General features: G+C 42.0%; 1 protein-coding gene across 2 annotated transcripts; it reads right to left on the bottom strand.

The window, feature by feature from the left end:
* Nucleotides 1–3,120: 3,120 nt before the first annotated feature.
* Nucleotides 3,121–25,356, bottom strand: LOC311233237 (clathrin interactor 1-like). Of its 2 annotated transcripts, none has more exons than XM_084320171.1 (12): nucleotides 25,233–25,356; nucleotides 15,279–15,383; nucleotides 14,369–14,465; nucleotides 13,338–13,446; nucleotides 12,041–12,256; nucleotides 10,483–10,660; nucleotides 9,472–9,685; nucleotides 9,064–9,145; nucleotides 7,575–7,652; nucleotides 7,068–7,381; nucleotides 6,751–6,934; nucleotides 3,121–5,071 (listed from the first exon to the last, which is right to left on the bottom strand). In XM_084320171.1, exons 1-12 carry the CDS (start codon nucleotides 25,271–25,273, stop codon nucleotides 4,713–4,715), a joined length of 1,977 nt encoding a protein of 658 aa, XP_084176297.1. In that variant the 5' UTR covers nucleotides 25,274–25,356; the 3' UTR covers nucleotides 3,121–4,712. The 2 variants fall into 2 exon arrangements, with proteins under 2 accessions (XP_084176297.1, XP_084176298.1); XM_084320172.1 differs by having other exon boundaries at nucleotides 6,793–6,934.
* Between the last annotated feature and the right edge of the window lie 1,449 nt (nucleotides 25,357–26,805).

Genomic DNA, 26,805 nt, shown 5'->3' with positions numbered 1-26,805 from the left:
CGTAGGCGGGGTCCCGTGTAGCTTTGTCGGGTGCCCTCGACCCTTGGCGTGATGATCTCCGGGAGCTCCGAGTGGAAGAGTGGGGAGTCACCTTCTGGAGCGCTTGCTCCATCATTTGTGCTTGTAGGCGGTCTCGTTCTGCCTCGCGCTGCGCATTGGCTGCGTCGCGCTGCGCATTGACGCGGTCTCGTTCCATGGTTTCTTGAGCCTGGAGGCGCCTCTCTTCCAGTCTGAGATGTTCGCGCTCACTCTCTCGTTGCGCCTGGAGGCGGTCACGCTCACCCTGGAGGCGATCCCTTTCCGCCGAAGCGGTTATCGTGGCGATCAGGACTTGCGCTAGCCTCTGGTCAGCCTCGCTTGGGGATGACGCTGATGATGGTGATTTGGAGTTGGCAGGGCTTGGCGGTGACCTGGTCTTCTCACACGCTCCGAGGTCCCTCTCGGAGGCGCTGTACTCTGTCTTCTCCCGCGCTCCGAGGTCCATCTTGGGGGCGCGGTGTTCTTTGCTTTCATGCGCTCCGGAGTCCATCTCGGGGGCGCGGTGTTCTATGGGTTCATGCGCTCCGAGGTCCACCTCGGGGGCGCGGTGTTCTATGGGTATAGTCAAGTCATGCCCCGCTTGTCCCCCCCTGTGAGCTAAGTCAGTTTCACTTAAACTAGCTTGGGTCTCTACATCTAGGGTTGACTCATCGGTAGAGTTGGGCATGCTTGGGCTACTAAGGTTATCCCTGCTTAGCATGCTCTGGGATAAGCTATGAGGTAAATCTACAGCGTAGCCCTCCAAGTAGGGAGGGGGCTGACGCTGGCACCTAGGGCGCGGTAATGGGGGAGAGCTGGTTGGAGAGTGTCCGCCGCTGGCCATCATATCACTAATATTATTATTATTACTGATACCATCCGGCTCGAAGGACCAATTGTAGCTAAGGGGCTACACAACCCTGACTGTATTTAAATGTTTAGATTAAACCACTACTAGAGATATTAGTTAGCCAGACAATATAGTTACACAAAATGGCGGACACTCCATTAACTGCGAGGGGACAGTGAAACCGAGTTAAACAATCACTTTAATAGGGATAGAAAACATACATAGAATATGAACACAGATCTCCTGTTATTACTTTAATATCAATGCCACAATGTCCGCGGTAACGTTAGTTCCTATACTACGGGTACCCGACCGTTGGAGCTCTGAATGGAGTGAGACGGAGACGAAGCGAAGCAGTACAGGGAAAAGCAAGATGGTAGATGGAGACGGTACTTCTCTCTGGAGCTCCGACTCCAGAGAAACTGCAGACTGGTGGGATAATCCTGTCGTCGCTGGGAAAGAGGGTCTCGTACGGACTGGTCCTTGTATTCCTAGCGCCCGATGGCAGGATTAATAGCTATTAGTCCAAAGCCCGTTGGCATGGATGATAGCTAGTTAGCTCCGTTTGTACTTAAAGCTAACCCGCAGGAAGTCTTCAATGAGTAGTTATGTCCAGAACGTCGCTGGGTTCAACTATAAGTCTCTCCACGTTACTTCGCTTACACAAGTCACTATACTGTGCCAATAATGGCTCGACAATATTATGGTTGTATCTAATTAGCCGTTCGGCTCTCTATAACGATACGTTGCCTTGCCGTCCTGTTTACAACTGCTCCAAACGTCACTTCTCTCTCACTCTGTGTTACCTGTGGACTGAGCCTGTTCACCCACACAGATCAATGCGCTCTCTCTGGGCTTGTCTGGGCATGTTCTGAAACATGTCTAGAGGGGCGCGCGCAGGCGCCTACGGCGTTAAGAATGAAACATATACAAAAGGCGAATGATAAATACTGACACGTAAAACAGATGACGTGAAGATATATATCTTATATATATAAACAATAAGTTATACAAAATAATAAACGCAGACTTTCAGTGTTAATCTGGACCTTCAGAACAGCCGCACCCTAATTAGTCCGAACCTAATTAGCAAATAAAAATTAAGAATGGGACATATACAAAAGGCGAATGATAAATACTGACACGTAAAACAGATGACGTGAAGATATATATCTTATATATATAAACAATATATAAATTATACAAAATAATAAACGCAGACTTTCAGTGTTAATCTGGACCTTCAGAACATAAGGATTCAATGTCCCCAATGACATCACTGGTGGCCGTATTCAAACTAATTTACTCTCAATAACCGTTAAACTAAATTAATGTGTGCAAAACTGTTTAGGGTTTTTGGATGTGTGTGATTATGTGCAAAATAAATGACGAGCCAGTTAAATGATCGCTGATCTGACTGTATCTATGACCATCTCCTCCGCAGTGATGCCACAGATTACTTGTAAAAAATAATCTGATTACTGATTACTCCTTTAAAAAGTAATCTAGTTACTTTACTGATTACTTGATTATCGTAACTAGGTTACGAAGTCGTCGTCTTTTTTGCTTCTGCGAAGCAACATCACCTGTCTCATTAGGTAAGTGATAACGTTATCCAGTCTCTCTCTACCAAATCCATTCTGAGACAACGGACTCAGTGCGTACTCCGCAAGTCGCGCGTGAATGAATGAATGAATGAAAACTTTATTTAACAGATTGCAGAATGGGTACAATACAGTACGGCTCAATACATACAATTGTTAAGGGGATGCAGACCTGAGAAAGACGTTTGTCTTGTTTCCATCAGGGTCCCCCATTTCCACGTCATACTTTTTACCCAGTACATTTAGCAGCATATAGATAATTAAGCATTACATCACGCGCAGGAGTGTTATGAGAATTAGAGCATGCTGTTAGTACCCCCCCTAGGCATGCTCTAATTCTCATAACACACGACTACAAGTGGTGTAATGGGTTTTATACAATGGCATGCAAATGTGTGTTTATTGTATAGCAATAAGGTTGGATGAATGCACCAATTGTATAATGTATATTCTATCAGGGTCTTTCTACTTTGACTTCAGGGAAGGAATTGTGTAATTTCTCCAATGATGCTGATGGACACAGAGGAAGAAAAATAGAGAAAGCACAGAATAATTTGTATGATGATTTAATGAACTGTTGAATGAAGCACAGAAAACTATCATTTAATACAAATCAAACAGTTTTTATACTGAAAAGAAAAAGCAACAAAAACATGAGAAAGTGGTGTATCCTTCATTTTTTTTCACATTTTTAACATCAACTAAATGATGAATTCAGTAGCCGTACAGTTTTGTAAAACAGAAGTATATGAACATAACCTTCACAAGTTAATTATTAAAATATGAAACTAAATGGCTATGGAATCATCATTCTGAGTGTAACAAAATAAAGATTTGGTCATTTGGAGTGCAGTTGCCTCAGAACATGACAGGAGGCGCTGCTCAGCTGTGTTTTATACGCTACTCGCATCAAACAAGAGAGAAATATACCTACACACACACACACTCCCGACTCATGCATACACACACACACATCTCAAGACCCCCAAAACCTTTGGATAGGCCTCCATAACATTAAGGTCTTGTTTCTGTACTCCATTCATCCTTCTCTCCTCCCATTCCATCTCAAATATTGACAGATGTGAGAGTGATGGGTAAAATAATGTAAGATGGTCGGTTGGAGTTCAAAAAAAAAAAAAAAAAAAAAAAAAAGGGACCTTATCCTTCATTCCTATTCCTCACTCTGGGTCCATGGTTGCTTTATACTTTCAATTATATTCTCTCCATCTTCGGTAAGTATTTTCTGTAGGCAAGCTTAGATCATTACTGAAGTGGAGTCATCGCCACATGAGTGATCTGAATAAAATACTGACTGACTCTTCGGTCACTTTTACCATATGACAAGTCATTGATCATACAGAGGTACCCAAAGTGGAGAGGAGACGGTATTCTCCTTCAAGATGCCCTTTATAATTGTAATAAATACACCGCTGCAGTCTCCATAAAGTCTGTTTTTCAGGAATTTAGCAGAACCGCCTTAATATCAATCATTACAAGTTAAATTAGTTAAACAAATAATCCTGAATGGGTATCATAGGCCCTAGGAACATAAAACCCCCAACTCCAAGTAAACTTTCAATTCAAGTAAAAACACGAAAGTCACTTGGAGCTACGAGGTTTCCATGCAGCAGCAGAGATACATGAATGCAATGGGAATAAAAGCCTGAACCAAAAGCCAGCAGTGGAGAAGGTTCATCTCTGATCTTTTCAGTTCAAGGCGTCAGTAATGTCAACATTTATACTTTGCCACAGCAATGGTAGGCTGCTGGGTGTCCATCCGCTGTCCATGGTGATGGGCGGTGAGGTAACTGGTGAAAGGAAAGGAGTGGTATTGTACCGTGTAACATCTTCATTTTGCTGTAACATCAGGCTCAGGTGAATATGCAGCACCGTCTCGCGTCAACATGCGCTCTCCTCTGGAGCGTGTGCATTGTACATGCTAAATGTACACTGTATCCTGTAAATAACACCGTCTCAATAATTGGGACATATGCATTTCAGCACCAACCCATACTTGTAAGAGCACACCAGCAAACCAGCAGAGATTGTAAATAAGAGACTGTTAGTGGTAGATGTTAAGAAGCTGTGAGGGAAAACCGCACACTTGTTTTCAAGTGCAGTTGTTCTTCTGTGGTCTCTTTCTTTCGGTCTGTCTGTCTTTCTCTCTCTCTCTCACACACACACACAAATATCTCTCCCAGTCTCTCTCTCACATACACACAAACACAGACTATCCTCCTTCATTTTCCGAAGTTGCCAAAGTTAGCGAAGGCATCTTGTTTGGGGGGCACCATGGCCGGAGTGATGGAGTGCGCGAGGCCCATGGATGGCATCCCTACCCCGGGCATCCCCATGCCACCCATCATCACCGGAGACGCCATGCCCATATTCATGCTCATGTTCATTCCCATCATGCCTTGGTTGACCGGGATTCCGCCCATCCCCATGGTACCCGTTGCCATGGAGGCGGGCATACCGGTTGCCATAGTGGTGGGCATGCCCATGGGATTGTCTGCTGGTCTGACGGCTGTACCAGAAGGGGGGGAGCTGAGGTTTAGCCCTCCAAAGTTATGGGCCAGTAGGTTGACAGGAGGGACACCTGAGGACAGAGAGAGAGAGAGAGAGAGAGTGAGAGAGAGAGAGAGAGAGAGAGAGAGAGAGTCAGTTGTAACACTTTGTCCATTTCAAATCACTTATCTGCTATGCATATATATATATATATATAGGGTGAGTGGACACAAAGTGAAAACTAGAGAGATGCCTACACCCACATGTGAGCGGGCAAAGTGCTGCTGTCTCCAATCTGCGTAACGTCAACTATGTAACTTATTGAAAATGTGTTCTTAGCCTATATTTAATTCCCAATTCACAACAATTTACCTCCACGCATTTCTGCATGTCCTTCAACTTTGGAATCGCAGTAGTGCGCACTCAAGGCCTTAACCACTGGGACGTCAACATTTATCAACCATAATGGAACACCCGATAATTTTTTGCCACAGCTGTGACTGGTCTTTTAAATGGTTCACTATTTCACTTTTAAAAGCAAGGGGGAAAAAACGTATTTGGCCAAACAGTGAACATTATACAAACCTCACCTATTAACACAACACTGCTTAGCTAACACAATATTGTTGTAACTAAGAGATTTGCTGAAAGAATTATAATAATTTGATTATTATAATAAATATTTTTTTGTGCCTAGGTTACTAGATTCATAAACTTATAATGCATGTTTCATGCAATTTCCTTGTTGATAACAAGAGGACAGTGGCCAAATGGGCAATAGCGAACATTAAATACTTAACCTGCAAACATAAGACTGTTCTGATACAATATTGATGAAACAAAGAGATTAGTTGAAAAATAATGTTTTTGTAGGAATATCAACTACAATATGAGGTTCACTCAGGCTTTGCCATGTTGTAAACTAGGTGAGGTCATCAGGTGTCTAGGTGAGGTCATCAGGTGTCTAGGTGAGGTCATCAGGTGTCTAGGTGAGGTCATCAGGTGTCTAGGTGAGGCTTTGTGTGAGTTCAAAAAGTATAACGTTTACCCTGAATATTGATTTAAAAAAGACAATGGTGGAAACTTATTAAAATTAAATATATTTTTATATAAAATAAATATATATCAGAGAATTCAAGTCCTTGCCGTCAGCCTATGTGTGACGGTTCATCCAAATCAGATCAGAACTGTATAAGTTATGTGTAACCAGACTGCTGATTGACTATTCATTCCTATCTCCACTGTTTTTTTTTTTTTTTTTACTTTTTTTTTTAGCGTTTATCGCTTTTCTGGTCAAGCATGACCGACAGAAACAGGTTGAAATGGGATGTAGAGCAGGGGAAGACATTCCGAGAAATGACGGCGGGTCCGGGAATCGAACTCGTGTCCCCCAGATCCGTGACGAGCACGGTTTTCCCCGACGCAGAAATAGCGCCGAGATATGCGGTGAGCTACGGGAGCTCCCCGAATGTTCACTTTTTAAGTCTCAAGAATTATGGTAAATTGTTTTTGACAATAAATATGACTTCCCACAGAATAGAGATGGACGAATGGACACCAGTCAGAGTTTTCCTTCATTTATACATTTTTCATTCATCAAATATTTTTTTACATCCACATGTATTATTATTATTATTATTATTATTATTATTATTATTATTATTATTATTATTATTATTATTATTATTATTATTATTATTATTATTATTATTATTATTATTATTATTATTATTATTATTATTATTATGCGTGTCAGGGCCCAGTGGATACCTTGCTGCTGGATAATGTTGTTGAGGGTGGGGGGTGTCTTACTGGGGTTGAGACCCGCAGACAGGAAGTCCAGACTGATGTTGACGGAGGGGTCAGACCAGGTTGACCCCAATGACCCTTGACCTCCCATACCAACCTTCTGATGCTGCCCCAGTGGCTGCTGGGACATAAGGACTCCCAGGCTCTGAAAAAAAAGACGATAAAAAAAGGAAATCACTTAAATAAACAAGCAAGCAACACAAATACATCTGTCAATAGATAATGTATGTCATTGTAAGTCAAAGGAAGGCTTGTGGTAAAGTGTATACAAACCCTACCTGCTGAGAGCGGGACAGAGGAACAGGCATAGTAACGGATGCTCCCGGCGTCACCGCGCCCAGGGAGAAGGTCATGCTCTGAGAGGCGCTCAGTGTCGCATGCTGATTGGTTAACTGACTGTTGGCCCCACCCATTAGGTCAAACAGCTCGGCCGAGGGTGGGACAGCTGCGGGGTGAGAGGCCGAAGGTGACTGGACACTGTTGAAGAGGTCCGTGAGAGGATGAGAAGAGGAAGCGCCGGGAGGAGCCGGTGGATTGGCCGAGAAGGCGTTCCAATCTCCGAACTCCCCGTTCCCATTGGACGACGCAGCGCCTGGAAGACAGAAGAGAGGTTTGTTAAACCCGATGCTCCGGCAGTTCATCTTTCATCATAGCTGCCATTGACCATAATCACACAGTGGCCATTTTGCCCATCCTGAGTGAGTGAGTGAGTGAGTGAGTGAGTGAGTGAGTGAGTGAGTGAGTGAGTGAGTGAGTGAGTGAGTGAGTGAGTGAGTGGACAGTACCTGCAGCAGAGGGGAGGCTGGCAGAGGCAGCTGGAGAAGAGAAGTCAGCAAAGCCACTGATGAGGTCCGAGCTGCCACCTAGAGAGAGACCAGTGAACAACATGCAGTAGCCTTGTAAACAAGCTGCCCATCACATAAATGAATGAATGAATGAATGAATGAATGAATGAATGAAAACTTTATTAACAGATTGCAGAATGGGTACAGTGCAGTACAGCTCAATACATACAATTGTTAAGGGGATGCAGACCAGAGAAAGACTTTCGTCTTGTTTACACCAGGGTCCCCCATTTCCAATTCATCGTAACATATATGACATACATGACATACAGATAGACCGTACTGCTACATCTATACATTTATGACATACCAGATTTGCAATTACAGTACTGTATTTGTGATACAAAAAGAGTCCAGAAAGAAAAGAGTATATACATTAGGCGTAGAAACTGTACATTGGATTGGGTAGGTGGGGGTGGGACTGTACATTGGAGGTGGTTGGGGGGGGGGGGGGGGGGTGGGTAGGAGTGGGGGGGGGGGGGGTTGGGTAGGAGTGTGGGGGGGGGGGTAGGAGGGGTGGGTGGGGACTGTACATTGGAGGTGGTTGGGTGGGTGGGGGTGGGTAGGAGGGGTGGGTGGGGGACACTGTACAACTGTACAAACAACACTGTACATTGGATTATTGACAAGACCATACTTGGTAATTTACTGTACATTGGCGGGGGTTGTGTTCGGACATTTACAGGGGCCAGTTTCGAGTTGCAGTCTCCCTTAGGTGTTTTTTGAGAGTGTTTTTGAAAGTGGGTAGTGATTCACATTCCTTTACAGCTTTGGGTAGGGCGTTCCACATTGATGTGGCATAATTGCGAAACGTGTTTAGTCCCTTGTTTGAGCCGAATCTGGGTTTAACATGATTTGTGGAGCTCCCTCTGGTGTTGTGATCGTGGTATTCACTGACCTTTGGGAAGTATTTAGTCATGTACATGGGTACCTTGGTCGTGTAGTGTATCTTGTAGACCAAGCCCATTGCAAGTCCAAATACTATTGCTCATTGGCACGTGTGATTAAAGGAACAAGTTAACATTATGGGAAATGTAGATACGGACCAGCTGGCCTGGCTGTTGGCCCAAAACTCCAAACAACAACGTCTTTCCACGACCGTACCCTTTGAAGCCATTGTTTTGTGAAAGAAAATTAGCTGAAAGTGTTGAGCAACATGCACGTCCAGGAAGTCTTCACTGGATGAATTTATAAAAGGCCAATAACAAGATTTTGATGAGGCAAGTTATGATGGCCAGTTAGAACATCCCCTGACATCCCACATCCCACTTAACAACTGCCCTCTTGCCATTGCAGAAAGTAGGGTCCCAACGTGAGATAGGGTAAACAGCACTTTAGTTTTTGTATATTTCCGTAATGTTCACCCAGATGTGTGTGTGTCTGTCTGTTTACGTGTGCGCATGAGGGAGTGGTACTTGGTGGGTCTTACCTGTTGGAGCGCTCTGATTGGACGAGGGGTCGACCATCAGCAGGTCAGCTAGACCACTACTGGATGACTGCCTGACTGACGGCTGGACACGCAGAGAGAGAGATATCAAATGGGACAGTTCATATCTTTATGAAGCTCATCTGATTTGTCCTTTCAGTACATCCAGAAAGCACTAGCACCAGTGTTCCCTTATTTTGAGACATTGAAAGCAGAAAATTGTTAGCAATGCTAGTTGAAGTCAATGGGGGCATCTCAGAGACATGCACCTCATATCTAGTATATCAAAAACCATTGTGCAAGAGCTTTTTGGAGGGACACAAAGGACACTTGAACTATCCCTTTAACAATTTATACAATGGATGTGTTGTGTGTGTATGTGTGTGTATGTGTGTGTGTGTGTGTGTGTACCTCCTCAGGACTCCCGTCTCCAGTGTAGTGGGCGGCGGCTCCCAGGTCCAGGGTTTTGCTGCCCGCCGCTCCAGTGCGTTTCCGCGTCGTGGTGGTTGTGGTTTCCGTTGCCTGGGTGATCTGGATGCTCTTGGTCGTCACCGTTTCTTCCTCGTCTTTGAACTCTAGTTTCCCCTGGCGACCGTTCCTGGACACGCGGTCCTCCTCAGTGTCACTACAGCAACGGGAGGCAAATAATTATGGTAAGATCAGCACACAGGAGAGAATACTTTGTTGCTACAGATTACGTGAGCATACACATGCATATAAGTATTCAAAGATGTGTCGAGAGACACTGACATGAGATGGACATTTTGACCAGTCATCCCACCTTAAAGTAGGGGCTTGGGGTTAGGTTAAGGTAAAAGTTAAGGTAAGGGTTAAGATTAGGCATGGGAAGTGGCAATGGAACCAATGTTAATGGAATGTTGTCGTTGTCAATAAGTCCTCACAGGTATACTAATACGAGTGTGTGCAATGTGTGTGTGTGTACTGGGGCTGACCTTTCGATTTTTTTTTTGGAATTCGAAGCTTCGGGCCGAGATTCGATTTTAATTCTAAGCTTCGAGATAAAAAAATAAATAATAATAATATAAAAAATATGAACAATTTTGTTGTGGGACTTGTACAGCACTTTGTTCAACTTTGTCAGTGCTGTAAAGTTTAAACCTTTTTAAATCTTAGACAAACAAAACACTTTGCTTTCATGAAATATTGTAAGCCGTCATTTGAGGCTTTATAAAAGCAGCACAATGAACACAACTCTGTCAGTGCAGAGTCCGACCTCATCTTAAATAACAAACAGCATAGCTTGTTGTAGTTAACAAAGAGAGGCAGAGTTGATTTAGCAAAAAAATTTAAATAAATAAATGTAATTTATTTTAATTTTTATAATCGAATTTTATTTTCATATTCAAATCCCATGCCCATCGAACGAAGCTTCGAAGTATTTAAGACAGCCCTAGTGTGTACCTGATTCTGTCAGGGGAGTCGTCCCGTTCCTTCTTTCTGAACTTGTTGATTGTGTCGTCGATGGTGCTGCCGATCTTATCACTGATCTCTCCCAGCTTCTCACTGAAGGGGAACGCTCCTCTGCTCTTATCCCAGTCCTCATCCCACTTACTACGGTCCAACTCACTACGATCTCCAGCTAGATAGAGAGAGAGAAAGAGAGAGAGAGAAACCTCTAGTTAACACTCACTGAAACCTCTTGTTAACCCTTTCACTGCCACACTACAGAAAGTTAACCCTTTACTATCACACTACCGACGGTTACAGTCATTGGTCATTCTTCTGTATTGGTGGAGAGCAAAGATCATCCCAGTTTAGTGTCTCGGTTGGCTTTGGTATATTTCCCCCCCCCAAGACAACTAGCCTCTTTTGGCAGATTTTAAAGCAAGAACTCGTACTAGGGCTGTTCAATATGACAAGGTATATCATGGGATGAGAGAAAAATATCTTATCAGTAGATATTTGTATTTATTGTTTCTATCCGCTATCGTCGCTAAAAAGCCACAAAATAGCTTTACGTCAGTATTTTACTTAATTCCTGACCCTGCGCACATGTGCTGGAATAACAAACAAAAACAAACACGGAGGAGCGGGACACAGAAACTCTGCACGGCTGGCCTGTGAATGATAGAAATCAAGCGTACCATCTCACTGCGCGCAGCAATACAAATGTCTTGCAAGAGCCCAGAGCACGTTATCTGCAGTGTGTTCTTATTGAATAAAAATGAATCAATCTGCTTTCGTGGACCATTGGACCATTGCTTTTAAAAGCTAGCCAGTCGTCCGTTTTCACTCAGCTCAAGCTGTGGTATTATTCGGTTGCATTCAATTTGACTTTATCAAGTGGATTTTTGCTAATTCATAAATAATACGTACTCCGAAATCAAACCCATGGACATTTTGGGCAAGATTGAGTGAAATCTACGGTAGAAAGAGATGCCGAGGTTTGTTTGTTTGTTTTCTGTGTGTTGTGTGTGCGTCTTTGTATTTAGTTCATTTGTATTTAGTTCATGACTAAAAAGTAGTCATGTTGGTTTTTTTTGTATCGACATTTTCTTTATTGAATTTAGCGAAAACGTACTATATCGTGATTTATATCGTTATTCAGATATGAAATTTCCCATGTTGTGATAGAAGATTTTGTCCATATCACACAGCCCTAACTTGCACTGGCGTACTTTCAAAATTCTTGCCTGCTACGCAAAATGCATCCAGGTTAGCAGGTCTGCCGTTCTATAAAGAACATGGTTCTTCCAAAGCGGTGCAACAGTCATTTCACAATCACTTCCAGGTGGAATTTCAAACCAGTAACACTATAGTTCATCACATCAGTCAGACGTATCATTTGATATCATTAACCCTTTCAGGTGTACAATCTGAAAACTGAACATTCTAACGATGTAATCACTACTGGCCAAAGAAATCTATTCTGAGGAAATTTTTGGTGTTGAGTGAGTTCAACCCAATTACAAGATCCTGTAGGGCTATAAATTGTGAAGAAATTAACTGAGCTACTCACTGTTCTTCAAGCTGCCTCCTCCTCCTCCTCCTCCTCCTCCTCCTCCTCCTTCTTCTTCTTCCCCTCCCATGCTGTCGGAGGAGACTCCGATATATTTGTCTTTGTTCTTCTTGGCTTTCTTCCTCTCCTCTCTCAGTCTGTCGTCATCCTGGACAAACTCCACCATCTCCTTCACCTTCTGACGCACGTTTATGCCCTGGTCCTTACCGTTCTCATCTAGACAGGCGCACACACACACACGGCATGAATACAGAGAGAGACAGTTGAAATACTTAAATGCCCTATGTATTCTCAACAGTTATATATTATATTCAGGGGTGCAGTGGTAATTTCAGAAGTGCCTGTACTCGCGCGCTCCCGCACGTGCGCATACATGTTCCCTCGCATACATGTTCCCTCGCGTGCGCACAGAACAGATGATTATTATGCATAAATAGTAGGAAACATGTTTGTATAGGAAATTACTCGTTTTAGTTTAGTATTTGTAAATGTTGCCTTGAAATAGAGAAGCTGAAAAGGGTAGCAGGATGTAACCTTCAATATATAAAGAAATTATATTGTCAACAGATATGGTTGAAAAACAAACAATGTTTTAAATGTAATTGTAGATACAATATTGTAGTTACAATTTCTTTAATTGAATTAACTTAAACTAGAAAACTTAAACTAGAAAAGTAAATACAAACTAAATTAACAAACAATGTAACTTACAGTTTACAGAAGGACAGTTTCCTTCTGAAGCACAACTTAAGAAATGTCTCATCCTTCCAGTCGGGACCATTTGTCACATAGTGAGAGGTTCCACAGCTCAATTGGTACAGGGCTTGTATTTTGGTTTAGCTCTTCTCGTTCTTTGCTATGCTATTGTTATGCAAAGACTAGGTGATAGGTGAGTACCGGTACTTGGCACACGGCACGACGAGTCGAGTGAAAGTTGTGAATGCATTTTTGTGTGCACGCGCGTGCATGTGCTTCTGCTCAGAAAGGTGGTGGAACGGCGTGGTACCGCGTGGCATGAGCACTGCACCTCTGATTATATTGATTGTTGTCCGATTAGTTGACACGTTGGTATCACAACAAATGAGACCACTGCTGAAACAGTTCAATCTAATTTCTTGGTCTCATGCTTATCAATGCAGAATTTGTAGTCTGAAAAGGTTCTATGGGAACCATCTTTATAGTACTGGACACATGACCAATCAATAATGTAGAGCTAAATGTGGCAATTCCTCTTCTTCTTGGCTTGTACTTTGTACCAATACATAACAAAAAGCTTCATCTTCATCTCAGGACTCACCGATAAAGTGGTAGTTCTCCAGGGATCGCAGGTCGTAGATGTGTTCTCTGGCACTGGTGACAACCCGCTCTGACCCGTTCCTGATAAGGTAGGCCAGGAGGAGTAACGCCTGGAGGATTGAGAGAGAGAAAGGGTGGTGGTGGAGGATGGATGGAATGAACAAGAGAGAAATGGAAAGAGAGAGGACAGAGGGACAAGCTATTTATGAGTCAGTCATACATAAGACATTCTTTTTTATGTCTTTACATAATTACATAATCCAACATATGTGTAAAGGCACAACATATTCCAGTTAACGGTATATTTTTTTAATGATTTGTTACGGCGTAGTCGTTCTATATGAATTGAAAATGTCTTTCTCAGGTCTGCATCCCCTTAACAATTGTGTGTATTGAGCCGTACTGTATTGTACCCATTCTGCAATCTGTTAAATAAAGTTTTCATTCATTCATTCAGTCAATACTTCCATGCATATAAATTGAGGAAGCGAGCGAGTCCGCGGCCGCTCGCTCTGCCGCGCGCGGCAGCGGCAGAGTGGTGGATAGGGGGGCGGGTCACGTGGGGGTCGCGGCCAATCAGAGGAACCCGGAAACCGAATTCCGTTGCGGAAAGGATACACGCGTCCCCTCCGGTACACGAGGAGGCAGCCTGTCACATCTTTTCACCTGCCAGCGCGGACTCTCATTGGCGAGGTGTAACGTGTGGGAGGCTCACACTACCCCGCCATTTCCTGTCTCTGCTGTGCAGGCGTCCCCCAACCGATCTGTAGGAGTCGCTGTCCACAACGTCCAGATTACCACCCATCAACTTCCACCCGCTAACTCTGCCTTTTTTTTAAAGAAACAGGGCCAGTAATGTACTCGTGGATGCCTGAATGTTGAGTAACACCGGTACCACTGCCTACTCTGCACAACACAGCATCACACAGGACCGGTAACAAACTGGACATACTGGACCATTGTAACCATAGCAACTACCAATGACTGTGTAGATCTCTCTCCAATAGAAATATGTAACTCTAGAAACGTTACCTTGTAGACCCGTCTCCAGTTCTTCTTGTTGTCTTTAAGCATCCTGGTCCACAGCATATTCATCACTTCTGGGAACTGCTCGTACATGAAGGTAGACCTAGACACATGCGTGCGCACACAGCCAAATAAGTTATAGATAGGGCTGACCGATTAATCGATTTTAAATCGAAATCGCGATTTGGGATGATGCAATTAGCAAATCGCAAAAAATAAAAACACAAAATGTATTTAACCAGGAAGTCCCATTGAGATACAAGATCGGTTTGGGAGAGGGAGGTAAGGGGTTTTAGATTGTGTGTTGTGAAGTTTAGACTTCAGAGAGGGAGAGTAAAGTACAGAAAAAAATTGTACCGTTGGGTACCGGTATCGATTCCCAGGTAAAAAGAAACATTTTCAAGCCGCATTTTACAATAAACCTCTGTGGGGCTGCTTAAAAAAAATTATAATCGCAAATTTTATCGCAATCGCAATATATGTCAGTAAAATCGCAATTCGATTATTTCCCAAAATCGTGCAGCCCTAGTTATAGATCACCATCATTATATAAGATTTGGAGGAAACGTAACGTGCAGATAGGCCTGAACACTCACAGGTGCAGTAGATTAGGGAGTGTGGAGAGTAACTGATCTGTTGTGTCAGTCCATCTAAGTCTGTTTAATAAAGTACATTTTCAATGAGGAGTGTCCGTTTGTTGGACAGGGCTGACGATATGTCCCGTCTCCGCTTTGATGGGACAGAAACGTTTGTGTGAAAAGTATCACTGTTGTGTCTGCAAACGCACAGTTACGCTAAGTGCCAATTTCATTTAATTTAATTGGCCAATTAATGTAGCTGCAACCTTAAGTTAAGTATTTTTCCATCTAATCTACCATCACAAGATCTCCTCTATGCAACACATGATCAGACTCACTTGGCTATCTCTCCCATCAGCTGTCCAGAGGGCCCCCATGGGTCATCGTTGGTGGCCTCCCTCACCTTGGACTCGATCTCAGAGTAATTCATCACCACATTGGTGCTGTGAACAGAGAACCACATCAACAACACACAATGAGAAATGCTCGCTGTAGGGTTGTAAGTGATGGCTATAATCATATACCAGTAAGGCTGGTATATATCATATCATTGAAAACTCCTGCCAAAGATTGTAACTCTCATGAAGCAATCAAGAGACACAGAGAAGCACTAACAATAGAGAAACTATCTTTAGAGATTAAACACTGGCGCAGATAAAGTGTGAAAAATAATACAAAATTCTCTATACAAAGACACTGTTGTGTGTAGGGCTGTCTTAAATACTTCGAAGCTTCGTTCGATGGGCATGGGATTCGAATATGGAAAAAAAATGCGATTATTAAAAAAAGAATATGATTTTTTTTTGGTGCAAAATCAACTCTGCCTCTCTTTGTTAACTACAACAAGCAATGCCGTTTGTTATTTAAGATGAGGTCGGACTCGGCACTGACAGATTTGTGTTCATTGTGCTGCTTTTATAAAGCCTCAAATGACGGCTTACAATATTTCATGAAAGCAAAGTGTTTTGTTTGTTTGTCTAAGATTTAAAAAGGTTTAAACTTTACAGCACTGACAAAGTTGAACAAAGTGCTGTACAAGTCCCACAACATAAAAAAAAAAAAAAGAAAAAAAATTATAAAAAAATTAAATAAAAAATGATCTCGAAGCTTCGAATTAAAATCGAATCTCGGCCCCGAAGCTTCGAATTCCAACAAAAAAAAGGTCAGCCCTAGTTGTGTGACATCAGCGCCTAGATCAGCCTGTATGAACTTTCGTTGTGATTGTTGCACGTCAGCATGGCTTACAAGTTACAACTCCAATCAGCTTTGTGCAGTGACTGTTCTTTTTTTTATTTAGTTATTTTTACATGCGTACAAAGTTTCATTCACACATCATGCACAACCTGAATGGCAGCAATTTTAGGTTTGCCCCAGACAGTATTATTAATACAAATATCATGGATATATATATATATATATATCTATATATTAGTAGGGGTGGGAATCACCAGAGGCCTCACGAGATACGATATTATCACGATACTTAAGTCACAATACGATAGTATTGCGATTCAAAATATATTGCGATATTAATATTGCAATATATCGCGATTTATTACCTTTTTTCAACTGCAACGTAAAACTTTGTCAACATGTTTTATCTAATAAAATAAAGTTTTCAGTCTGTTCATCTCACTTCAATAATTTTTATTGCAGAAAATGGGATTTTCTCAAGCAGACAGATGTCAACACTGTAATCTGTGTTGCATGTACCCGACAAACTGAACTGTTTGTATTACAGTCATATTCCAACTTAACTGGATGCACACGTGTGCGACTACTGTACTATTAAAGCCTAGGTATTGAAATGAACAATGCAACTTCCTTATACAAAAAAAATTTATTTAAAAAAGAAAATGTGCATAATAAAATATCGATACTTGGCGTCCTTGTATCGATACAGTATCGCCACGCAAAGTATCGCGATAGTATACTGTATCGATATTTCCCCTACCACTATATATTAGCCTCGATTTCAACACAATCACTGAATTTCGGATGGACATTCCCATTATTATGAAGCTTAATTTATTTAAGACCTACTCAGAGGTCATTAATCGGCATGCATGCGATGCATGTATGCAATTCGTCTCTGCGATTAACCCATCCCGTCGTCCTTCCCCCCCCAAGGGCAGCCGGGAGCAGACAGGCGCAACGTGAGCCGCGCCAGGGGACCAATCCAAGTGCTCCTGTCCGTCTTCGTCAAGGATGCCACAGCGTTAGCGATCTTGTTGTTGTGCATGTTTTTCCATTGGGTTTATCGTATCGGGGGGGAAACCCTTGCGAGCACGGGGAGAACATGCAAACTCCACACAGAAAGGCCTGGGAGATACCCCACCTGGGTAACTGGCATCATGGAAACCTGGTCCCCAAGCGGGAATCGAACCGTGGACCTTCTTGCTGTGAGGCGACAGTGTTTAACCACTACACCACCGTGCCGCCCTCTTGCTAGCTTGCTAGTAATCTTTGAACATTCACACACAAGTCCTGACCCCTGACCCTGACAACCTTTTACATCTCTATATGGGCTTGACCTCAAAATAACTACTTGTCACTACATTTATAGCTGAAACCCTTTAGGTTTGCTTGTGGTTTACTAGGGGGTTCAAGTATATAAGGCTGTAATCCCAACATCACCTGGCTGTGGTAATGGTGATTCATGCAACATTGACGTCAGTTAGCCAACTAGTTAGTCAGTCGGTTAAGTAGCCTAGTTGTGTCAGTTGTCACCAGACGGTTGTCGGCATATGCTTCATTCATGCCATATGGCAATAATGTTCCGAACAACGTGTCACGCGTTTGAACTTGTATGAACCTGTGTGAGCGCAGAAGTGTGGTTTCTCCCAGACTTTGCTTTATGTTTGTAATAATTATACTCGTAATTTTAACCCGTAGCAAGCAACTACCTTCTCAGTCTTCTAGTTTACACTTTATGGCTGAAATTGCAATGTCAAGCACAAACAAATTCGACAAGTGACATTAGTGACAACAAATTATGACAAAGTGATGTTTCAATAAATGTTTTCAAATGATTTGTACTCGAAGAACACACCTTGCGTTTTTTCCAACTTAAAATAAAGGGTTTTAACTCCTTGCACTTGATTGCAGAAATAAGTACACCTCTGTGTGTACTTGAGACTTTCTGAGGAGGGAGAAGTCAGTTGTATTTGACCACGTCATGAAAGCTGGTGGTTTCTACAAGCAGTATGGTCCGTCTCTCCCACATGACTCCCCATGTCCCGTTCACACTTCACTGGTCACAAGACTGGAGGCCACGGGGCATGTATGTACCAACAACAAAGAGCGGTGCAGGACACAGGACAACTTGTCAATGACAGACCATCTCTCTCAATTAGGGATGCACCGATCCGACTTTTTCAGTCTCGATACCGATACCTGGGTTTGGGTATCGGCCAATACCGATCCGATACCCATTGTCCAATTTCCCCCCCAAAAAAGTTTAAAAAAAATAATTATTATCCACGTTTTATTATATATATATATATTTTTTTTAAAGAATTGTAAAGGATCACAAGTGTGTTTTTGATTTGTTGTAAACAAAGACAGAAAATAAACTTCATTCATTCAATTAATAAACTGTATGCCTCACTGTCACTGTGTGGAAGAGACTGGGATCATTATTTTGTGCAAGGCAACATCAGGCTTGACTTAAAACAAATTAACACATAGATATAAATGTACTGAATGGTTATTTCTCATTTTATTTATTATAAAAAAAAATACAAAAAAAAAAAAAAAAAAATCATATATATATATATTTTTTTTTACCGATACCCAATCCAGCTATTTTACTGATATCGGCACGTCTACTCGTGTGGTTACACTACACATCACAGATACCGCTCTCCCTCTCTATCTCTCTCATAGCAGGATGAGACACAGAGAGGGAGTTTCTCTATTAAGACATGTGTATGGCCCGGCTGAACACAGGCCCCGACCAAACGCACACCCAAAGCACCAACATGAAACAAACGTCTCCCTCTCCACTCTGTCTCTTCCAGCCCTCTCCTTTACTCTATAATCCCATCTCCAAAACCTCTCATCCCCTTCTTGCTCTCCATTCTAGTCCCATCCATCTCCTCTCCTAATTACTCCCTCATTCATGCCTAGATTTTCCTTCACCCCTCCTCCCACTGCTCTCCAAGGAGCCGACCAGCAAAAGAAAAAGTCCCATCCCTTCTTAAAAGGACTGACTGAGAACATGTTATGGTTATAGCAAGATATAAGAGGCATAAAAAGGGAGTATATCAGCCTGTGTAGATAGACTAAGGCCTCCAATGCCAGCCCCTGTCCAGGTAGCTCAATAACAGAGCCTATTCATTGAACCCAGCCAGGCATGACCCAACGCTAACCAGCTCTGGTATCTCATTTCTCCAGTTGTTAACGTTTAACGCTGGCCGGAACGTCTAATGAATCCCAATGTTCACTCCCTGGCTTATTGTGCGTAGGTACAAAATACAGCCAGGTTACCGTTTACCAGCCTAGCGTAGCCACTTTCTCTTTTATATCAAGTGATAGTTAGTAGAAGAGCAAACTCAATTACCAGACACAGACAAATATTTACCGGCTGGTGTCATTTATTTTCCCACCCAGGCACAAGCGTTTCCTCTTTTTTTCATTCCTACACGTCTTCTCTCTTCTCACCCCATCTCTCCTCGTCTCTTATTTTCTCTCTTCTCATCCCATCTCGTCTCATCCTATCTAGTCTCTCGTCTTCTCATCCCATAATAGTCTCGAATCTTGTCTCTTCTCATCCCATTTCTTGTCTTCTTTCTTCTCATCCGATCTCGTCTCTTATGTTCTCTCCTCATCCCATCTAGTCTCTTCTCATCCCATTTCTTGTCTTCTCTCTTCTCATCCCATCTCTTGTCTCATCTCTTTTCCTCCCATCTCGTCTTCTCTCTTCTCATCCCATCTCTTGTCTACTCTTCTCATCCCATCTCTTGTCTTCTCTATTCTCATCCCATCCCATCTTTTGTATTCTCTCTTCTCTTCTCATCTCATCCCATCTCATCTCATGTCATGTCTTCTCATGTCACCTCCATTGTCTTGGGTCACCTTCTCTCTACCTCTATCATCTAAATATGACTGACACTGTTGCATTGGGATTACATCTCATGTCACTGTTGTAGCCTAACATTTTGTTCCACCCTCGTTCTTTCTCATCCCCCTCCCCTCCATTTATTTATTATTATTATTATTATTATTATTATTATTATTATTATTATTATTATTATTATTATTATTATTATTATTATTATTATTATTATTATTATTATTATTATTATTATTATTCCCACTTCATCCAATCAGGAGAGAGAACTCCACAAAGTGGGGCGTGAGGAGCAGGAACAACATTCTATTTTTCCACCTAAACGGTTCACAAAAATATATTTTTGACAACATTTTAGGATGAGAAATAGTATTAGCAATTGTTGGATCTTAATTCATATTTGATCTGCAACCCCTAGATGTTTGGTCTTATTGTTTGGCTTGTCATTTAAACTAGTCTGTGTCTGTAGCCTTGTTTGTGAATGAGGATGAAAGTTGAGTTACACACCACTGGACAATAGGATCTGTAGGATTGAATGAATGAATGAAAACTTTATTTAACAGATTGCAGAATGGGTACAATACAGTACGGCTCAATACACACAATTGTTAATGGGCACAGTCTGTGTATAATGCAAATCTGTGTTGTACAGTTTGGATACAAAAGTGTTTTGGTACAGGCGTAGTAGACCTTCAGCAGCAAGTGGAAAACAAAACACAATAGTATCAACATGCCTAAGCCTCTCCTGAGGTCTCACTTTACCACATAAAGGTGTCATTCATGCTAGCAAGGACTTTCACTTCCACTCCTAGGCTGAAGCCTGTACCTTGACCAGGCTTTGAAGCGCAGGTCCTGTGCTTGCCAGAATGAGAAGGCAGCAGTGCCTCCGTTTGAGCTAAATCAAAACCAATGGAAGTATTTGGAAAGAGGGCACCTCTAAACTCACTCCACAACAACGACCCCAGCAGGAAAGCGGGGCTCACGATGCGATAACGGTCAACGGGGCACCAATGTTACAGGTATCGTTCATGCTAGCAAGGACTTTCACTTCCTCTCCCAGGCTTTGAACCACAGATCCTGTTGTTGCCAGAATGAAAGGCAGCAACTCCCTCCCACACAGGCTTTCTATCTTTCTTAACCCCTTAAGCCCGACGGGCCCGGAATTAATATCACGTCATAAATAGATCAAATACAGTCCGTATTAATTAATGTTGTGTTTTTTCTTTTCTTCAAATGGAGCCAAGAGTGAAGACACTAAGCCTATCAAAACAGCAGTCAAAGTGTATATTTTCAGCACTACGTTTGTTTACCAATGATTTTAAGTGTTATTAGCTAAATATGAGTTCATAAATATATCTGTGCATCCCGGCGGATACCGGATGAATTAGACAGGAGGAAATAATGAATACACAATGAAACCGTTGTGGTCCTAAGACAGAGGAGACCCAGGGCTTTCAATGGACATCGACATTTCATAAAACTACACTACCCAGCTCACACCAGCCTCTGTGAAAGCTGCTGAAAATATTCTTTGCGAAAGATTCTGACATTATTTTTGTGATTATATCTTACAGGTCGAACAAACCTGAATGTTATTATTGCCATAAAATACAATGTAGATTGTTTATTTACCTTTCTGTGAACATCTAGAAAAAAACGTGTTTCAATCTGATGAAAATGGCGGAGATATTTACATTATAAAAAAGTAACTGTACAGTAGGCAATATTGTACAGTAGGCAATATTGTCACAAGGAAAGATGAAATTACATACCTAGGTTCGATCCTAGAGGCAAATCTTTCCTGTGACAAAATGGCATCCAATGTAATCAAAAAAGTCAACCAACGAACTAGATTCTTGTACCGGATCTCCTCTCTGGTAAACAAGAATACCCTGAAGACTCTGGCAGGAGCACTCATTCAAGGGTACTACGACTATGCGTGCACCTCATGGTACCAAAGCACCTCAAAGGCGCTAAAAACAAGATTACAAACATCACAAAACAAACTGGTCAGACTACTACTTGACCTTACTCCTAGAACCCACCTCACCCCTGCCCACTTTGACTACCTAGGAATCGGATGGCTTAGAGTAGACGACAGAGTACAGCAACTTGCAATGGGCCTGGTCTACAAGATACACTACACGACTAAGGTACCCATGTACATGTCAAAACTCAAAATACTTCCCAAAGGTCAGTGAATACCACAACCACAACACCAGAGGGAGCTCAACAAATCATGTTAAACCCAGATTCGGCTCAAACAAGGGACTAAACACGTTTCGCAATTATGCCACATCAATGTGGAACGCCCTACCCAAAGCTGTAAAGGAATGTGAATCACTACCCACTTCCAAAACCACTCTCAAAGAGCACCTACGGGAGACTGCAATTCGAAACTGGCCCCTGTAAATGTACAGTAAATGTCCTAACCCAATAATACACGAGACCCTCTTCTATGAGATCAAGTAAGGTTGTGTCGATATTCCAATGTACAGTTTTGCTTGTACAGTTGTAGTTTCCCCCCTGCCTACCCTCACGTCTGCTCAATGTTAGCATGGTGTTATACATCATCAAAGGTGGGGGAAAATTATAATAATAATTAATATTTTCCTTTGGTTCATTACAATTTACTCAAGCATAGTAACATATACAGTATTTCTGACACTGAATACATTCCCTGAGGTCCATAGATGTCCCTAGATACCAAGAACATGCAGACGGACCTTGTAGAAGTGGAGCAATCTTCCATTTACTTGGGTGCATGTACTTTTAGGCAACATTTCTGAAAATATGGCTAGGGCTTAAGAGGTTAATCAACAAATTTGGCATACAGCAAAGGTGGAATATATACAATATAAAACTGTCTATTAACCAATAAACTTGCAAAAACCTGTGGTCTGTTATGGATTTCATACATATCTGACCTGTGTATTTTTGTTTAATGTAATAAAGTGAGACAAATATTGGGAGCTACTACAGTAGTGTTGCAAGTCTTTTAGAATTGCCTGGAATAGCCTCTCAGCACTTGCACAAGAGAGGTACATGTGTATACTCTGACTGCTATTGTGGATTTTGTCCAATTAGGAAATTTGGTGCAGTTGTTGAATGGCCATAACAAACCATGTCTGCAAACCTATTTTCTCAACAAAAGGGGCACCACAACTGCCAAGACTGTAGGCTATAGCACATCTCCTAAAGGCAGTAAGAACGAAGAGCTGCCAGACCGATGCTGGATATTTAGGGGCTGATGATTTGAGAGTTTAAAAAAAAATGCTATATCAATATATAAACCGATATTCACACACATAAGCGAGGATCCCTCAAATTTGATTAGTTTGATTTGAAGAGTTAATGGGACAAAGATATATAGCCTACTGGAAGTGGGATATTTTACAGTTGAACAAACTTTATTATAGTATACAAACATATTACTTATATTATGGGGTGGGGGGTGTATTCAGTTCACATACGAATTGATGGAATTAAAATATTAAATCGATTCACAATTGTATTTATAATTTTTTTTAAGATATTTGAGGCAGGCCTATTAAACTCTTTACCGCAGTCAAATGGGAAAAGTAACTGAAAACAGCAATGCAGAATCAAATCTATGCATTTATTCATCATCATCATCATCATTTATTTATTCGTACATGGAATTACCACAGTCCAACAGTACATATTAATATAATAGAGAATAAATGTTATATTTAATTGTGAGATTCCTTGAATAGTTTACGCCTATATTATATTATAAAAAGGGCAAAATAACCTGAATGAATTGGGAATGGTGGTAAAGAGGAGGTGGTTTCATTATTTTAGGATGTCGTAAGGTGAGAGGTCATAATTGGTCAAGGGACCCCTTTGGAAATGGCCATGCTCTTCCCAAACGCTGACAAAGTATGAGCCCATCTCAAGCAAGTAAAGAGCTCCTTCTGCATGTGAAAGGCACCATTTTACAGACTGCTTGGTCAACCTGATAATAACCCAGTAATTTATGAGGCTATAAAGATTAGTTGAACTGGAGGCAGTGTTGTTGTGCTTCCCTCCTCCACTCGAGGCACAGCTAAACACTACATCATTGTATACTGCACATTGATACTTGAATTTAGCAAATAGCAGAGAGAAACTGCAGCAGGTGTAGTATCAACATGGTGTATTGGTATGCAGTATACATAATGATGGTTAGCCTTTTTCACTATTTCACTATGAATTGAAAATGGGGGACCCTGATGTAAACAAGACAAACGTCTTTCTCTGGTCTGCATCCCGTTAACAATTGTGTGTATTGAGCCATACTGTATTGTACCCATCTGTTAATAAAGTTTTCATTCATCATTCAGCCTGTCTTGCGGCTACTGAGCTTGCTTTGTTGTCTGTGTCTGTCTGACCAGCATTGGAACATAGGGCCATTGGCGACACCATGCAGCTCACATGCATTGCTAGCTAATTAGCACCGTGTTAACGTTAATGAATCAAAATACAATTAGTTATCTAAGGTTAACCATTAATTGCATGCCCAGTTCGACAAAACTGGAATTGTTTGGTGAATGATAGATGGAGCTAGAAGCAGTGGCATCATCACGATCAGGGCGTGATTATGCAGCAACAACACAGGGATGGCAACCTGTCCTGAGTTTAGCAATGCTAACAATATTGGCTAGCTGGCTATAGCTTTCATTCCCTGTGGATTATTTAAAAATATATATTTTTATTTTACGTTAGTGCCATAATACGTTTGTTTGTCAAGCACAAGTCACAATGGGATATATTATGCTGGAAAAACAACGTTGTTTTCTTTGCACAATCTAGCCCACTAGGTTAGCTTAGCTGTTAGCTTAGCTCCCCGAGTGTTAGCCTGCGAGCTAACAGCTGAGGGGCTGCGTGACGTCACTGGAGCGGCCCGTTAGCTTTCTGTCAGCGGAAGAAAAGAAAAAAAATATGCAAATGTTCGCTTATGTTATGATGAATTGAAAATGGGGGACCCTGATGTAAACAAGACGAACGTCTTTCTCTGGTCTGCATCCCCTCAACAATTGTGTGTATTGAGCCATACTGTATTGTACCCATTCTGCTATCTGGTAAATAAAGTTTTCAATCAATCAATCAATCGCGCTGTGTCTCGCTAACGTTAGCTAGATGATCTGCTATCTGTTTAGCTACCTGCCGTACTGGCATCATACTGCTGTGTGTGGCAGGAGAAGGGGATACTCACGCTTTGTCCACCAGTTCTCTGACTTTCCACATGTTTAGCATCCCCCCGTTATAGCCACTGATGGAGCCAAAATGTCGGTTCAAACGACGGATCCCCCCAGTCCAGTCCGCCTGATCAGCTCCGGTACGGCGGCGGCGGCTGCGGGACCGTCCTTCTGTTGGGAACGGGAGCGTCGCTCTACGTCATTGTGGCGTAAAGAGATGAGCCCCCCCCCGGCCCCCCACACTGACCGCACCGACTCGTAAAGTGCGTCTCTCTGCAGAAAAGGACCGAATCTGTTTCTTCTTCAGGCTCATCATGTCATGTGTAATTTCACTCGACACTATTGTTCAAAACTCAACTCACTATGAATTGAAAATGGGGATTGATTGATTGATTGAAAAGTTTATTAACAGATTGCAGAATGGGTACAAACGCGTTACTTAGTAACGCGTTACCGGCATCACTGAGCTCAATACATACAATTGTTAAGGGGATGCAGACCAGAGAAAGACTTTCGTCTTGTTTACATCAGGGTCCCCCATTTTCAATTCATCATAACATATATGACATACATGATTGATTGATTGAAAAGTTTATTAACAGATTGCAGAATGGGTACAGTACAGTACATGACATACAGATAGACAGTACTGCTACATCTATACATTTATGACATATCAGATTTGCAAATACAGTACTGTTTGTGATACAAAAGTGTCCAGAAAAGGAGTGTATATACATTTGGCGTAGAAACTGTGTGTAAACCCTGGTGTAAACAAGACAAACGTGTTTCTCTGGTTTTGATTGATTGATTGAAAAGTTTATTAACAGATTGCAGAATGGGTACAGTACAGTACAGCTCAATACATACAATTGTTAAGGGGATGAAGACCAGAGAAAGACTTTCGTCTTGTTTACATCAGGGTCCCCCATTTTCAATTCATCATAACATATGACATACATGACATACAGATAGACAGTACTGCTACATCTATACATTTATGACATATGAGATTTGCAAATACAGTACTGTTTGTGATACAAAAGTGTCCAGAAAAGGAGTGTATATACATTTGGCGTAGAAACTGTACATTGGAGGAGGTTGGATGGGTGGGGTTGGGTGAGGGCTGTACATTGGAGGTGGGGGGGGGGGGGGGGGGGGGGTTGGGTAGGGGACACACACATTTTACACTGTACATTGGAATACTGACAAAGCCTTACTTGGTCATTTACTGTACAACTAGGTGTTACGTCTGGTACTCTAGCGAGTGCCAGCACTTTAACTAGTGTTCTAACTATTGCGACAGTGTCGTGTTATTCTGTTGAGTTTCACGTTACGGCATATGGCCGAACGTGACGTTGACGTTGATGTTCTGCTGTACGTTAATGCATGTGTCTTGAGTTCAAAAACACCGACATGCTGAAACTACGTGTTGTCTGATTCTTCCAACATAACATTGGCGACGAGAGATGGCTGAATTATCTATCCCACCCCCTCCATACTCTCAATTCTTCTCCCACAAACCACTGGGCCCGCCCACCACCACCCTGCGAGGCTACGCCGACTCCAAGATTGACATCGTTGGCTCCC

Source organism: Notolepis coatsorum, assembly GCF_963971535.1.
Source record: "Notolepis coatsorum genome assembly, chromosome: 8".
Taxonomy (NCBI): Eukaryota; Metazoa; Chordata; class Actinopteri; order Aulopiformes; family Paralepididae; genus Notolepis; species Notolepis coatsorum.
The sequence above is the reverse complement of the archived record's forward strand: the minus strand, read 5'-3'. Positions and strand labels throughout refer to the sequence as shown.